This window comes from Nomascus leucogenys, chromosome 16 (assembly GCF_006542625.1).
Source record: "Nomascus leucogenys isolate Asia chromosome 16, Asia_NLE_v1, whole genome shotgun sequence".
NCBI lineage: Eukaryota > Metazoa > Chordata > Mammalia > Primates > Hylobatidae > Nomascus > Nomascus leucogenys.
The window spans coordinates 855389-873056 of record NC_044396.1 but is presented as its reverse complement, the minus strand read 5'-3'; the positions used below and the strand labels follow the sequence as shown (position 1 = coordinate 873056).

At 37.5% G+C, this 17668-nt stretch overlaps 1 protein-coding gene across 1 annotated transcript in view; it reads right to left on the bottom strand.

The window, feature by feature from the left end:
* The window catches only part of EYA1 (EYA transcriptional coactivator and phosphatase 1), a 335724-nt gene that overhangs the window by 54686 nt on the left and 263370 nt on the right, over positions 1 to 17668 (bottom strand). Inside the window, exon 11 of the mRNA XM_030795255.1 lies at positions 16917 to 17000. Within this exon, the coding sequence (XP_030651115.1) occupies positions 16917 to 17000 (84 nt within the window). The remainder of the gene's footprint in view (positions 1 to 16916; positions 17001 to 17668) is intronic.

The window sequence follows — 17668 nt, the reverse complement described above, 5'->3', positions numbered from 1 at the left end:
TTATACCATTTAATCATTAAACGGTGACAATTTGTGAACAGGTACTTAAGCTTAGCCCAAATCCAATCAATTAACAAATGACTGCGGGGAACAGGTCTTGGCAACATCTTGACCCTGACCAAGTTTATCAACAAATGTATGCCAGTAATACATGGTTATAAACAGGAATTATTGACATAGAGTCCAAATTTAGTGCTTTCAGTGTAAAGTCCCTGAAATTTTTCAGTGATCATAAAATGATCCAATACTTCAGCATTTCAGGAATGACATAACATTTTAGAAAGGTTTTGTCTGTGGTCAAGTCGAAGGATAAATTTGTGAAAGCACTTTAAGAACATCAAATTAACATAAAATATCAGCTACCATAATAATAAGAGAAGTAGAGTCTTCCAGTATCAGCTCTGGAGTATCTGTATCAAGCACCTGGTATTCTGTCCACTCAGGGTAAAATACATGTGACTTGGACTGTGCCCACTCCAGGAAGAAGATAAAGAGTTTAAAATTTGGGGGGATTATTTAAAAAATAAAAAAGGATCCTTCTCCCACAAATGGAAGGTTTGGTTGAATCATCAAACTGATTATATAGGGGAAAGGTGGTCTATTCCTTGGCTCTCTGATGTGAGTATAGCATATTTCTGTAATGTAAATAGTTGATTACTTCGCAGTCAAGATTAGCATGTTAGATTGTATATAGATCTCTAAAAAATATTTATTCTTACACTGAGACAAAGAAACTACCTGTAGAGCAAATGTCCTCAAGTAGGATAGCTGGAATCTGCCTTTAAAGTTAGCCACCAAGCATACCTATAGACTAATCAAGTTAGTTCACTGATCCTATCAGTTAGTTCTCTCACTCGAAACTAAGGCTGGTAAATTGAACTTCACCACACTATTGAAAAGATAACAAAGGAATGTGGCACCTGCCAGGTGACTCAGCATGAGTCACTCAGGACACCTACTTGTCCATTAAAGGTAACCAGGAAGGCTTAATCAAAAATATGCAATAATATTGTAGAGCTATTCAAGAAGAGTAGATACTTGAAAAAATATCAAAATTCAGCAAGTGGTTTAGTTTCATCTCAAAACTTCACCTCAGCAAAAATAGCTCTGAGCTAATTATCTACAACAGGAACTGTCAGTCTTTTTTTCTGGCAGCAAGTCTACATATATTTGATTCAGCTCAATTAAGAATCTGTGGTTTATAAAACTTCCAAACTCTTGAGTTTTCTTCTTCTTAGTCAACCTCCTTAGAGCTAAAATGAAAGAATGTACAGCATAAGTAAAAACATTCTGTAATGGACTGCTGAAGGAGCTTCTCCAACTGGAATCCTGAAGTTTTAAAAACAACAACTAGATACTCAAGGATATACGCCATCTATAAAGTCTTGACCACAAAAAAAAAAAAAAAGAAACTGAATCTAACTAAGCAAGCTCCTAGATCTAGCTATCAGATTGTAGGAAATACAGAGGACAAAGAAACATGTTAAATAATACAATAGGGTTGCTGTCAAGAAAACCCAGACTCCGAGGAACTCGATAGGACAGACAGTCTGGTTACTTCAACAGAAATACACAAGGTTTATAAAAAGGGATTGAGTGAGAATCTATAGATTATAGACACCTGGGAGACATATAATGAACTGTAAAGTAAATAAACAAAACTACTGGAGAAAAACACTTTATAAACTAGAAAGAAAAGGAAATTACCCAACAAAATAAAGCTCATATATGAAAAGCCCACAACCAACATCATACTCAATGGTAAATGTCTGAAAGTTTTTCCTCTAAGGTCAGGAATAAGACAACAAGGCTGCTTTTGCCACTTCTATGTAACAAAACATAGAAGTTCTAGCCAGAAGTATTAGGCAAGAATAACAAATAAAAGGCATCAAAGTTGTAAAAGAAGAAGTAAAATGATATCTGTTTACAATGACATAATTTTGTGTGTAGAAAGCCCCAAAGACCTCCCCCTGCCCCCCCACCACACACACAGAGTCTGTTAGAACTAATGAATACATTCAGCATAGTTGCAGGATGAAAAAACAACACACAAAAATCAGTTGTGTTTCTATACACTAACAATGACTAAGCCAGGAAATAAATTAAGAAAATGATTCCATTTACAATAGCAGAAATGAAAAGAATCAAATACTTGTGAATAAACTTAAATAGGGAGGGAAAACACTTGTACACTGAAAAATTTTTAAAAATTATTGCTAAAAACATTAAAGATACAAATAAATGGAAAGACATCCCATGTTCATGGATGAAAGATATAGTGTTAAGATGTCAATACTATCCAAAGTGATTTACAGATCTAATGTAATCCCTATCAAATCCCCAATAGTATTTTTTTGCAGAAACAGAAAACTCCATTTTGAATTTTATATGAAATCTCAAGGGACCTTGAAGATCTAAAACAATTTTAAAAAATAAACTTGGAAGTGTTACACTTGCCAATTTCAAAACTGATTACAAAGACACACTAATCAAAGCAATGTGGTTCTGGCAAAAATACAGATGTACAGACCAATGGAATATAGAGAGAGACCAGAAATAAACCCTCACATGTATGATAAGATGATTTTCAATAAGGGTGCCAAGACCATTCAATGAGGAAATAATAGTCTTTTCAACAAACGGTGCTGGGGAAACTGGATATCCACACGCAAAACATTCAAGGTAAATCCTTACCTTACACCATATGCAAAAATTAACTCAAAATAGATCAAAAACCTAAATGAAAGACCTAAAATATAAAATGTTACAGGAAAAGCTTCATGACATTGGATTTGTCATTGACTTTTTGGATATGACACCAAAAGCAAAGGCAATAACCAAGAAAATAAATTCCAAACATCAAAATGAAAAATTTATATAATCAAAGGAAATGGCAGTGAAAAGGCAGCCTACAGAAGGGGAGAAAATATTTGAAAATCATATATTTAATAAGGGGTCAATATCCAGAATATGTAAAGACCTCCTACGACTCAATAAAAAAATCCTGATTTAAAAATGGGAAAAGGATCATCTCTAAAGAAGTTATACAAATGGTCAAAAAGCACATGAAATATGCTTATCATCATTATGCATGAGGGAAATGTGAACCCAAACCACTGTGAGTTATTATCTCACAGCCATTAGAATATAGCTACTATCAGAAAACAAAAAAAAAACAGAAAATAGTAAGTGTTGATGAGGATGTGGAGAAATTGGAATCCCTGTGCACAGCTGGTGGGAACATAAAATGCTGTAGCTGCTAAGATAAACAGTACCACAGTTTCTCAAAAAATTAAGTATATAATTACTATATGATCCTACAATTTCCCTTCTGATTATATACCCAAAAAATACTAAAAGCAGGGAAGACATTTTGCATACTCATATTCATAGCAGCATTATTTAAAACAGTCATAGGTGGAAGCAACTCAAATGTCCATTGATAGATATATCAAAAACATAAAATGTGGCATACACATACAACAGAATATTATTTAACCTTAAAAAGGGAGGAAATTCTGACATGTTATAACACGGAGGAACCTTGAGGCCCTTGTGCTGAGTGAAACCAGCCAGTCACAAAAAGTGAAGTACTATGTGATTCCACTTACATGAGGGTACCTGCAATACACAGAGACAGAAAGAAGAATAGATGTTGCCAGGAATCGGGGGGAGGGGAGAATGGGGAGTTGTTTAATGGGTTTAGACTTTCAACTTTGAGAGATAAAAAACTTCTGGAGATTGGTTTTACAACAATGTGAATGTACTTAAAACTACTGAACTGAATACTTAAAATGGTTAAGAAGGTAAAGTTTTTTATGTGCATATCAAAATTAAAAATAAAAATTGGCCAGGCACGGTGGCTCATGCCTATAATCCCAACGCTTTGGGAGGCCAAGGTGGGTGGATCACCTGAGGTCAGGAGTTCAAGACCAGCCTGACCAACGTGATGAAACCCTGTCTCTACTAAAAATACAAAATTAGCTGGGCATGGTGGCGCATGCCTCTAATCCCAGCTACATGGGAGGCTGAGGTAGGAGAATCACCTGAACCCGGGAGATGGAGGTTGCAGTGAGCTGAGGTCACTCCATTGCACTCCAGCCTGGGCAACAAGAGCTAAACTCCATCTCAAAAAAATAAAAAATAAAAAATAATTTCAAATATAACTATTGGTTAAACATTTAATGATATTACAGAATTATTTTTAATTTCACTAGATGGCTAAGGTGCTGAATACCATTTATTATTTCTATTCTAAACAATTCTTTTAATGAATTCCTAAATACATACTCAACTCTATACAAATTAAATAATGTGATATCTGGGATTTGTTTTGAAAAATCATCCTTGGACAGGACCAGGAAGCAGAAGGATACAATAAAGATATACATAAACAAGATTGGCTAGGACTTCATATTTGTTAAAGCTGGAGTGGTTACATTGGGTTTCATTATACATACTATTCTATCTACTTTTCTACGTTTGCAAGTTTTTATAATGAAAAGTTAAAAAACTAAAAATATTCACTAAGACAAGATTGGCTGTTTTTGGTGGTGAAACTATGGATTAAAAATATTTATTCTGAAAATTTAAAACACGTGCAAGCCATACTTTTAAAATGCCAAAAACATTTTAAAGGCCATAATGCAAAAGCCTGCCAAAGTTCCTCAGCATATCACCTTTTATTGAAAAGAAGGTGCCAGGGCATACTTGGGTAATCTGTACCCAGATAGAAGTGAGGATTTGGAATATACACAAGAACGTATGTCAGACGATGCTTGGCCTCTATTCACTCTATTACCATACGGGATGTTCTTTTTAGGAACCCAGAGGAACTCCTACATTTTTGAAGCCACAAGATCATCTCATACATTTAGGAATAGCGGTGTTGAATTGCAATGCTGATCAGCCGCAAAGGAGAAATCCCGGTGTAATTTAAGAAGAGCAGTAACCCTAGAAACATTTCCTTTAAGGCCCCTGGCATTTATTTTTTGGTTGTATGGCTCCTGCAGATCCTGATTTTATTTTATTTTTTGATTCACAATGCTAGTGTTATCATCTGACATCCTATTACTGGCTATTTCTTACTAGTTAAATGATGTAGCTACTAGGGAATGGCTCTCATGAATAATACAGAGAGACTTGTTGCCTTCTTAGCACTGTTATTTCTTTGGAGATTCTGCAGTTTTACCCTTAGTGGATTTAGAGTGGCATTAGTTTAGAATAGTTCCACCCTAATGACAGACTATTATTGAAGATTCATTCATCCCCTACCAACAGCCTCCTCTGTTAATTTAAAAGCTCCTTGAAGGCAGAAATTTTGGCAAGGCACCTACTGCATTACTGTTTATGTATTCTATAAATCATGAAAGAATGACTTTCTGAATGACTCATTAGTGTTAGGCCAGGAAACAAATGGTGACTCAGGCAGGAGAGAGGTGTGCAGCCAGGCATGTGTTCTGGGTACTGGATTCCACATAACCCTGGGGGTTTTGTGTGTGCAACTTGAGAAGGGTGCCATTTGGTGGTACAATTTTCTGAATTACTTCAGGGATGTTTTTAATGATCATTTATCCACAGCGAAACTCATCTCTGCTAGAAGGCTAAGGTTCCGAGTACCACCTGATACTTCTACGGTAGAGTCTTATACTTTGGGTAGCCCTAACATGGAGACCACATGGTATTAGCAGGGGATCTTACCCACTACAGAAACCACCAGGAATTTTTCTAGGTCCCCAGGAAGGAGGGGAAGGGAGTATATTCTCACATGCCGTTTTGCTTTATTCTAGTGACTAGGTTAAACTTTATGCTGCTCATTTTGTTGCCCATTTATGTGGAGAACTATTATAGTTACATTTGCACTGCTAATTCTAGTGTTTGTACATGATACTTGATCTTAACTATCTTGTAAATAAGCACTGTGAAAACTGTTTTGAAGGGGGTATGTATTTATACTCAATTCTCTTGACCTCTTTGGAAAGTTAAATGTTTTATGTTGTAGTCATGTTCGTGAGGCAGCTTACAAACATTGAGGAAGGGAGAAGAGGTAAAATCTAATTTGACCGACTGGGCAGCTGAAGCTAATTTTGTCACAAAGTTGCTTAGTGACCCCATTCAGGGTGCTTAAGAAAAGGATTGGAATGTGGAATTTATAGCGTTTTTTAAAGAAAAATGTAAAGCAGCCAGACACTATTTTACTGATAGTATTGGGTAAGCACACGTCATTTTTCCTATAAATTCAGCAGCTTTCTCCCTATAACAACAAAATGCCTTTTTTACCCTGAACTCTGTCTACGGCCAACCAAGCCAGAGCCTTATCACATTCTCTAGGTACCACTAAGGACTTCTTACAATCAATCCTCCCTCTCCCGCACAGCAGACTAGAGATGCCCGCCCACCACAGTTCATGTCACCTCATGACACAGACGCCAAAGAGCACCAAGAGCCACCTGTGGACACACTGGTATCTGTCCTAACTTCTCTTGCTGTCATTTACCAGTTCAGTGAGTTCCCATTCCTGGAGCTCTCTACTGGCCCCATACCATTTAAGCACAGTATTCTGGCAAAATGCATAATAGAAACACGTAAGACTCATGAAAGTCCCACAATTCAGCCTGCTGGAGAAAGGTAGAGTTATGCATTGAACTAAAATGATCAGAAAGAGGCAAGAAAAAATGCACACTTCTCACTTCCTGGCTTCAAATGACAATGTAGTCTATTTTTAGTGGCAAACACCAACCCCTCACAGAAGTGAGGCTGATTCAGAAATGATCTTCTTGACCCGTTTTTATTTACTTTCAGTTCAGATAGTTCACGGTCTTTTGAGACTCAAAACAGATAGAAAGTTGAAGGAAAACCTGTTGTTTATCTCTTTTGGGGCTTTTAGAATGGATCCAGAATAAATTTCTGAGTATAAAAACAAAATATCTCTTCTCCTTTCTCTAGAAATGTTAAAGGTAACCATTTTCTAACCACGAAAGTATCTCTCCCTTTTATGTAACTATGTTTTAAAAGATACTTCCCAAGATTTTTTGTGGATTTAATAATGCCACAAGTGACAAATATTACATTAGATCTTATGTCGTCTAAGAATAAGTCACTTTAGTTTCATTATAAGAACCACTAAAAATAGCATCAAATATTCATGAGAAAGCAGGTTCTCTTTATTGCTAGATACACCAGTAAAGCACCAAAAGAAAAATTGTTCCTATTTTTAATGTAGCTCTAGTTTTTATTTATGCACCCTTGCACATTTAGCTTTATTTTCTTTGGCCATGCTATTTTTCTAAATTGAAAAGCAAAAATTTAACAGTAAAACAAAACAAGCAAACACATAATATAAATTGTCTAATTTAAATGCTTTAAGTCAACATTTAAGAACTATTTTAATGGCTAGGTCATTGTTCCAATTTTAAGTAGCTTCAGTGTTCTGACTTGGTCTCTGCAAAGTACTTATGGTGTTCTTACTAAAAATAAAAAGGAAAGGGAATTATTTTGCCTTTTAATTATTATCCTATTATTCTCAATTTATAAGTACATTAAATACACGATGTATGTCTTTTGTATCTCTCCTCTCTGAATATGTACCTACTTATATCCATGAGATCATACTCTACACAAACTCCTAGCAATTGCTATTCTACTTCGAATCACAAAGAATATATTATCTTTAAAAAAGTGCTATTTAAATAATTAATCTTGAGCTAGGAGTTATCAGAAGACAGTGCAACTATTTCAGAAAGCATGACTAGTTCCTCAGGATATGCTAACTACATTTTGAATTTCTGGAATAAAAGAAAATAAGGTTCCTAAACTCTCTCTGTACTAATCCTACATGGGCAGCCAAGCCTCCCTGGCAAGCAATTACTGGGAGTTGTGGTAGCCCAGCGAGGTGTGTTGCTAACAATGTGAGCAGGTTTATGAGATTTATTCATCCATGTGAAAATCTTGTTAAGTATGCTCAAATCAAGGACAAATCTTTGGGCAGTATCAATCAAATGAAAGAAAAATACTCATTCAGTGCACCTTAAACAATTCCTTACTTAGAATGCTAATATTACAGCCACAAACAGGACCTGAATGTCATTTAAAAATTCTCCCCATCCAAGATCTTTTGTTTTGGGGGAAAATAAGCTGAAAAACAGGAATGAGCACTCTGAATACATGAGTGGTTTATTTTTAAGACCCCATGCTGGCTGCTCACAAGGAAAGGATTAAGGTTAAGCTTTGCAAATTAGCTTCCTATCTTGAAAGGAAAAACTATGCTGAAACATTGTTTTTTTAAAAAATAAAACAACAACAACACATAAACACATAACCAAAAGTGTTATCCAAATGATCTGTACAACTTATGAGACCCAAAGGTCCATTATTGTGTTTACTCCTGTCTAAAGGGAGCAATATCATCAATAAAATATTAACTTTTTTCAAGGTTTAAGGCCCTATCACTGGGCTACTTGGATATGAAATATCAGATTTGGGGAGTTGGATGTGATTCTCTTGCCAGTTAAGAAATAATACGGATTACCAAGAGAGATTGTATACACATAAAAAATAAACCATGGTTAAACTACTGCCTGAATGATCTGGAAAAACACTCCCCAGACCCTCAAACTTGTGGTGGGGCTAATCAGGTCATTTTTACTGATTAGATACGTGACACTTGATTGTGTTAATTTTCTCCTTACTTAAGACACTCCCTTTCAACACCATGAAAATAATACTCAAGTAGAGAACAAGAGAAAGAACTTCACCATTCCAAAGCCTAATTTTGACTGTGGAGAAAACCCGATGAATCTCAAACATGGGCCAACTGCCAAGGAGTGGTACAAAGAGGGAGGAAGAAGAATAAAGCCAGCATGGACCCGGCCAAATTGGCTTCAACACCAAGGGGCCCATGTGGTGCCAAGGGAAAGGCTAAACAGCTAAATCCAGTCGAAAGACCTATCAGGATTTCATTTGTAATGACTTTCCTACCTCCCTCCTTTCTACAGAGTGTTCCAGCCACTTTTTAGGCCTTTATTATTTTCTACCAGAGGACTGCACAATAATTTTCCTTGCTAGTAAATCAGTCTTCCAAATGTACACTTCCAGCATGTCCCTCCATTGCCATCACGTCCTTCCATCATGTCCCTAATTCATGGCATTCCCACGCCCACAGAACGAAATCCTGGCACTCAGTGCTCTCTCTAAGCCTGGATCAATTACAAGACTGGTGTTGCCAGTTGATGGGTCTGCCTTTTGGACAGATAATTTTTCTGAGCTACACTTTTCTTATTGGCAAAAAGAAGGAGCTCATTGGATAATGAGTGTGAGACAGCAGTGTAAGCCATAAAAGTTGAATAAAGGTGCAGTCTTTTTATTACTAATTCAACACATTTTCTGCTACTGTTCTTCTCCAAGTCTAATCCCCTAAATATACTTTATCACTATTTACCCTTTCTGCTTATGATTTCTGCCACTTGTAATTCTCTGTTTCCCACTCCCTCTTTGCTACCTGGAACAACAAAGTCTGCACGGTTTCCTGCTTCCTCCTCTGAACCCCCAAAGTAAGCAATAAATGATAGCTCTTGTTCCTGAAGTACTTATGAGTATTTTTCTAGGTGGTTCACATTGTTCCCCTAACAGCCCTGTAATTGCTCCCATTTTATAGGGTGCTTTTTCCAAGGCCACAGAGCAAGGGAGGTCCAAAGTTGGAGGTGGCAGGCCAGTGCAGTGGTTAAGGAGCTGTGATGATTCCTGTTCATTCACTGCATTCCCTTTTATATTCATGAACAAGAACAGTATGGCTGTGTTCAATTAAACAGCAAGAATGTACATTTCAGCTGTATATTACTGGTAGCGAGGCAGAAGGGGCTGCCTGTTAAAGGAAAAGAGAGAAACCTTCAAGATATGGCCAGAAGAGAGATGAAGCATGCCTGTTTGGCTGGCATTTGAAAAAATGTGCTTCTGTTTGTTTTGAGAGTTTAGATTCTATGTCACTCTACAGCATCCAGAGGTTTCATATATGGACACATATATTATTTCATCCTTTTTATCTAACTTGGCATTGATATACAGGGAAGAAAATAAAATCAGGGCTGCGTCCTTTGGGATTAGATTGGCCATCATCACTCCAGAGCCACCACTCACACAGCCTGGCGCTTGGCTCTGTCAGTGTGGCTAGAGCTGCAAGGTGGGTTGAAAGTGTGCTGTAGGTTTCACTCACTGGTCAAACAGTTGAGAACTGGGCTGTGAGTGCTACCTGTTCACTAAAACCCATTCTCTGTTTCTTCCTGAATTGCCCAGCCTCCCCTGCACTGGGTCATGTGACTGAGGTCAATGGCACAGGCAGAGGTGTGTGCCTGTCTCAGCTTAGCTTACAAAGCCTCCCATTCACACTGCCCCTGCCTCTACCCCCATCCCCCGGGGATTGAATGCTAATGATCCCAGAAGCTTCAAAAGCTGCATGACGAAAATGGCACTACTATTATTTGTACCACCAAACCATGCCCAAACCAAGCAACCTGGAATATCCCCACTCTAGACAACTAAACAAGAGACAGATTTCTTTTGTGTTTGTGCCATTATATTTTAGACCTGTTTGTAACAGCCATTTCACCTACCCTAATGAATTCACGTGAGGGTCTGTGTTTCCTTGGGGCCCCAGGTGCATGTATGCACTGCCTGCATTGAGTTCACAGTCTAGTCACAGTGTTGCTGTCATTGAATTGTCCTGGAAGGCAAGAGGAAAATGAACCAGTGCAAAGCTCAGAGCATCACCTAGAGCAGAGGCAGGCAGACAGCCTTTCTCTCTAAAGGGACAGGGAGTGTTTCCAGCTTTGCAGGCCATATCATCTCTGCATTCTTCCTTGTGCTTTTATTTTTTTAAATTACACTTTAAAAACTTAAACAACATTCTTAAAGGCCTGACAGAAGCAGACCATAAACCAGATTTGACCCATGGGGTATGGTCTGTCAATCCTCGGTCTAGAGTTTTTAAAACCCAAAGAAAAATATTTCATAAGACATGACCATTATATAAAATTCAAATTTGGGAGCATCCAATCAAGTTTCATTGGAACACAGCCACATTTATTAATTTACATACAGTCTATGGTCGCTTTTGCACTACTAAGGCAGATCTGGGTAGTTATGGCAAGCGCGTGGCCGGCAAAGCCTAAAATATTTACTAGCTGTTGCTTTACAGAAAATGTTTGCCAACCCTTGGTCTGGAGGTTCCAAAAGGGAGATCATCCTGGTTAAGTAACCAGATCTCCTGCAACTCCGTGAGGACACTGGTGTCCTACCGCTCTGGTGCCATCCTAAGAGTTCAGCTTCTTCATCAACAACCATGGAAGAAAATCCTCCACCAAAAGAGCTTGGAGTTCAGTGTTGTCCCCCTAAAACAGGGTAGGAACAACAATCTCTGCTGGTGAACTGGACTGTTCTGATGAAATGGGCGATATAAACTGCTTTCAGTTTTTCTTTCCTCGAGGTACTGAATGATCACAGAAACACACCCACAAGGGAGGCTGTTTATCTAAACTCACTATGACAAGTGAGATCCTCTTAGAAGCCTCGTGAGTTATAAAACAAATACTCAAGAGAGCAACTACAAGTTCAATAGGTGACACATGCTTTGCTTCCTTACTATCGGTTGTTGCCATTAATAAGACTCTGTGCATGGACTTTTACATTCATGAGCAATTTATTTATTTATTTATTTTTTGAGACAGGATCTTACTCTGTCACCCAGGCTGGAATGCAGTAGTGCAATCATAGTTCACTGCAGCCTTGACCTCCCAGGCTCTAGCGATCCTCCTACCTCAGCCCTCCCAAGCAGCTGGGACTACACGCACATGCCACCACACCCAGCTAATTTTTGTATTTTTTTTGTAGAGATGGACTCTCGCCATGTTACCCAGGCTCGTCTTGAACTCCTGAGCTCAAGTGATCTACCCGCCTCAGCCTCTCAAAGTGCTGGGATTACACGCATAAACCACCATGCTGGGACAAATTCATGATACAATTTAATTTTTAAAACAATTCCGCAAGTCAAGTAGCTGGCTTTATGGACAAGAAAATTAAGGCTCAGTAAGAATAAATAATTTGCCTAAGGTCCAAGAAGTGAAAAGTCAGAGCTTGGATTTGAGTCTAGATCTACTTGAATTCAAATCTGAACCTCTGTCACACTGTAAGGTATAGCGTACACTTGTAATTCATAAATTTGAGGACACTGCCACCATTTTACTCACTGGCCACTATGCAGGAATTCAAGGTTTTTTTTGTTTTTTTTTTTTTTTTTTTTTGACAGTGAAGTTTCACCTACATTCAAATATAACTGGTATTTGTTGAATTTTTTTTTAATGCTAGACATGGTGCTGAGTATTTATTACATTGGGTCTCTAACCTCTCCCGTTTCAATTTTCTCATCTATAAAATAGGCTTGATAACAGCACCTTTGGAGCATTAATGTTGAATTAAATGAAAGCTGGGCATATAGAAAGTTCTTAATAGGGCCTGTGATTAAACATACTAAGCTTTACGCTATCTTAAGTGTTCATGTTTTGGTTTTTGTTGAAAATGAAAAGTGAAAATCCATATTTTTAAGATCCATTCTAGCCCAAATCACTATGAGACACAGACGTTAAACAATAATAAAAAGATAGTGTTGAAACAATCAAGGCACCGGGTGTAGATGTCTTGGGTAATCCTCCCACAGGAGGGGAATCACGCCTGAGACATCAGCGCAACATTTTGATTTGAAATATAAGTTTTGGGTGTGTACTTTCATAACAATAATTGAATTACATTGTTTATTATTAGGAGACCATTCAATGAAAAATAACCCAAGAATAGTTTTCTTCAGTGACATTCTGGAATTTGTTATTAGTTTTAAAGCAACTTTTAAAAATGCATTAAACAAAAACAGCTAGGACAGATACTACTTAAAACATCCTAGTTTACATAGCACTCACAAGCTCTTCAATTTCCTAACATATTGCTTGTTTTCCTCAGCCATGACTGTACTGTGCCCAGCACCCTCTTTTTGTCCCTATCACCTTTGTTATAAAACAAGACTTTATTATAACACCCAACATGCCTTCTTCCCGCAGCTAAGATTACACGGAAGGTGGGACATTCTCAAACATTTTTTTTGTACACATTGCTGTAACATGCCCTAATTTTGCATTATATCGACCAGATCCTGTGTCCTCTTACTGAATGGCCTACTCATTGAGTTGCCTAAGCTACTGTGACTAAGCTACTTCTCAAGTATCTGGTTCCCTTAGAGAAAGAACAGCGATCACATTGTCAGGCATTCATTCTTTATATACATGCAGAGTAAGGCTCAGCCACATGCTCCCCTTGACAACGCCCAGTAACACCACCAAATCTATGCTCCTAAAAAGAAGTCTTGTCACTGAACTCCTTTAAGACTTTTCTCCTCAGTGCCCTGGGGGAAACAAAAGGACTGCAAGACATTCTGATCAGCTTGCTTATTATTATTGTTTGGAAGAATCCTTGTTGAATCACATTTTTACAAAGCTTGATGATCAGATTTGAGAGCCAGTTCTTATCAACTGTAATGATTTCTAATGAGGAAATATTAATGATTTCTAATGAGGAAATCATTAAGTAGACTTCCTTGCATGCTTCCAGCTACAATTCAACACCCTAAACCATGCATCTTCAAAAGTCACCTGGCCAGGAAAAGACACCTCCAGGCAATGAGACAACAGGCTGACCACAAGTGTTCAGTACAAGGAAGGTGCTCAAAAAATGTTTAGGAAGAAATCAAGCTAAGAGACTCCGAGGAGCCTCTAACCCTAATCTGTGCAATGTTGACTGTGAATCTGCCATCTCCTGTACTGACTAGTCCCCCCAGTGCCCTGGGCTCACCTTCCAGTGGTTTCCTTGCCTGGTCCAAGCAGTTGTCTAATAAGCATATGCAACTTTTCCAACACTGAACTTTCCCTTCCCTCCAGATTGAATTCTTTACTATTTCCACAAATATATGACTATTTTCTCAGTTGCCCAGAACAACACAGGAATCCTCTTTCACTTCTCTGTCTTGTTTACTACCCACCACTCCAATCAATTCAAATCATTTCTAAATCCAGTTCTCTACCTGCCATGTAATCCAGAGTCCAAAGAATTCTTTCCATCTCTACTGCTGGTGCATCAGATCACGGCTACAACCTCCTATTTGGACCCCCATTTTTCTTCCCCTACCATTAATTCTTCACACTTAGCTAAAGTAATCTAAAAATGTAAATCAGATCTTCTCATCTCCTCCATTGTGGTCCCCCAATGACTTCCCATGGCACATGCAGTGAGATTAGCCCTGTTGACTGTGTGTGGCTGGGAGGCCCTTTGGAACCTGCCTTCATCCCTGACCACATCTCATTGACTCTCCATCTCCATCACTAAGCTTGGTCCCACTGGCCTCTGTCCGTCAAACAGCAAAGGCTTTCTTGCCTCTGCACTTACTGTTTCTTCTGCTTAGAACACCCTTTCTCCTGATGACCACACAGTAACTTCAGGCCATTCGGACTTCAGACCCAAAGTCACACGCAGGAAGATCTTCCTCAGAAACCTGGCTTTCTGAAATTCTTCCACAGCCCCATAAACTTATCAATGAAGGATATGCTTATATTTAAGAAACTCAAATAGCCTGTACTTCAGAGAGTATATAAATTTGGCTTTTGGAAATTATATGAGATAAAACTTTATTTATTTATTTATTTTTTTTTGAGATGGGAGTCTTGCTCTGTCGCCCAGGCTGGAGCACAGTGGCGCGATCTCTGCTCACTGCAAGCTCTGCCTCCCAGGTTCACACCATTCTCCTGCCTCAGCCTCCTGAGTAGCTCGGACTACAGGTGCCCGCCACCACGCCTGGCTAATTTTTTGTATTTTTAGTAGAGACGGGGTTTCACCATGTTAGCCAGGATGGTCTCGATCTCCTGACCTCATGATCCACCTGCCTTGGCCTCTCAAAGTGCTGGGATTACAGGCGTGAGCCACTGCGCCAGGCCGAGATAAAACTTTTTATCACATGACCTGGAATGAGAAAACTAAACTAAATAAACAAATATGTTACTAATTGATGAAGCCTCAAAGTTCTAATGATTGACACATTAAAAAATTAAACTCATGGTATTTGTAATACATTATTTAGAGACTGTTTGGTTTAGACATGAATGAAAAATTGTATGAAGCCAGGCATTTCTAGGTTAAGTGTAAGTTCCATGTGTAAGCCAATAATTTATAGCCAAAGATTGAGAGGTCAGTAGATCATGGGATGCCTAACTCCTTAACTCTAAGCTGGTCTCTTTCATTGGCTAATGGAATACTCTTAGATAACTGTCTTTTGCATCAATTTGGCCCTTAGTGAGAGCTTTTAGGAGACTTTCTGGGTAGTTTTCAAATGCTCATTTTCTAAGTGCCTACTCTTTTCAACACTCTTGTGTGAGTTACAGGCACCAGTGGTCTCCTTAGAAGACAGGTGTAGGGATTTTATAATGGCTCAGTTAAGGAGATCTTCAAGGTTCTGCCTACTAACTACATGTTGATATTTCAGATATTAATCATTAGTTTTTAAGTAGTAGTTTTTCTAGAAATAGGAACAGTGATAGTATTGACAGAAGAAATAATACAAGAAAAAGCACAGCTAATGTTTCTTGAATTCCTACTATGTGCTAATCACGCAGTAGAGACCATGTGGCTGATTGATGCTATGGCCTTACATTTTATAATCTGCATTTTTGTTGTCTTCTTATAGAGAATTTGCCTAACAATAAGATGAGACATACTTTGTTTTACCGATATATTATCTCGGAACAGAAATTAAAATGGTGGGATATTATTGCTCCAGCCTATTTTTGATTAGGTGTACCTTTAAGATGATGAAAAGGAAATCTGGGCTGTGAAGCTAAATCCTCCAGACTGCATACCCATAGCAGATACTCGGTGTGTATTTGTTAAAATAAATATTTGTTGAAAGAACAACCACCCGGTCAAATTTGTAATAACAGTATGTACATTTTAATGGTATTAATTCTAACACTTAATTATGATAAACTGCTGGAGTCACTGAGACATAATAAGAGTTCAGCCTCTAATGCTCCAAATAACTTTAAAAAACCTAAGACTTATTATTTCTTTACAGATGAAAACAAGAGAAATGAAATATTAGCAGAATAACTTGAGAAATTACCTATAGCTACTTTAAATAACATTTTTGCCTGGGAAAGACTTATGAAATCATCAATATGCCAAAAAAGAAATTCCAGACTTTTGGGATACCCAAATGTACAACATGGAAACCAAAGTTCCACTCACAGAAGGTGGTCTATAATATTATTCTTTATCTATAACACCAATATAAGTACTGTACAACTCTAACATGGTCCTACTGCCTTTCAGAGGATCAATCTTACATACCATTCAAATAAATTTAACCCAAGTAGCAAAGGGAAATATAGAGACATTTGTAGCAGTTGTTTTGAAGATAAAATGCCAAAGCTGCTAATCACTGAGGACAACAGAAAGTGAAATATTTGCTCCACTAAATGTTAGGGAATAAAAAGAGAGGAAAAGTAAAAAAGAGAACACAAAACATCTTTCTATGTCACTTATGTGTTTTAATGTTTCATCCTAGGATAACATTCAATCACTTGTATTCACTGGGGTCTGAATAAGCATGACTTTAATTGTACAAAGTGTATTTTATTGCCAAAGACCTAAAAATAATATCTTCTTTGGCTCATTTACGTATTTTTTACCTTACATATATATTTGACTATATAGTTCTTTTCCATTTATATTTTCAATTTGTTACTTAAAGTTAAATTACATTCATTTGGACAATAAACAAATTAGAGGTATATTTACTCCAAAGAAATTAAAAACTGATGCCTCTTGGTACTCACCCTCCCATATCTGTTGGCGTAGGACCCAGTAAGCAAGGAGTGGAAAACAATGATTGTCTCATCCAAGTCCCAGATGAACACTCTCTACAAAGGAAGAACCAAATCAATGTGTCTTTGCCTTGGCTGAGAAACCTGTTATTCAGTTAACTTCAACACGAAAAAGTCATCTTGAAACAGAAGATGAATGAAAAATCTGAATTTATTATTTCAAAAAAAAAACACAACTGTTTCAGAGTATCTCCTAACTTTTCTCCAGATATAACCTCGGATGAGGTACAAGAGGATAATTACATTTGTAATGTCAATATAAATATAGGAAAGAGATAATCTATATGTCCTTTCTAATTCTGTAGTAGAATTTCAGTCTCAGCTCTGAATAAATGAAAAAAATGAGTTATAGCTAGTCTGTTTATAACTTGAGATAGAGATGAGCAACTGATCATGTATCATTTATCTTTTCCCTACCTCTCATCTCTGTTCATTGAGAAGTACTAAAATAATGAATCTTATGTTTTACTCTTAGGAAGCCAAGTATTAAAATTGCACCCAAAGACTAAAACCTTACATAATAAATTCACCTTATGTTACCTGTTGAGCTGTTATCAAAGGGATGGGATACACATTGTTCTTGCCAGGTTTGTTAAGTCTTCAGGGTATAGATATTTAATAACATAAGCAGACACATCACTCATACTCTTAGACATACTCTTGAAGTATTTAAAATGGGATCTGAAGGAATTCATTTCAAAAAG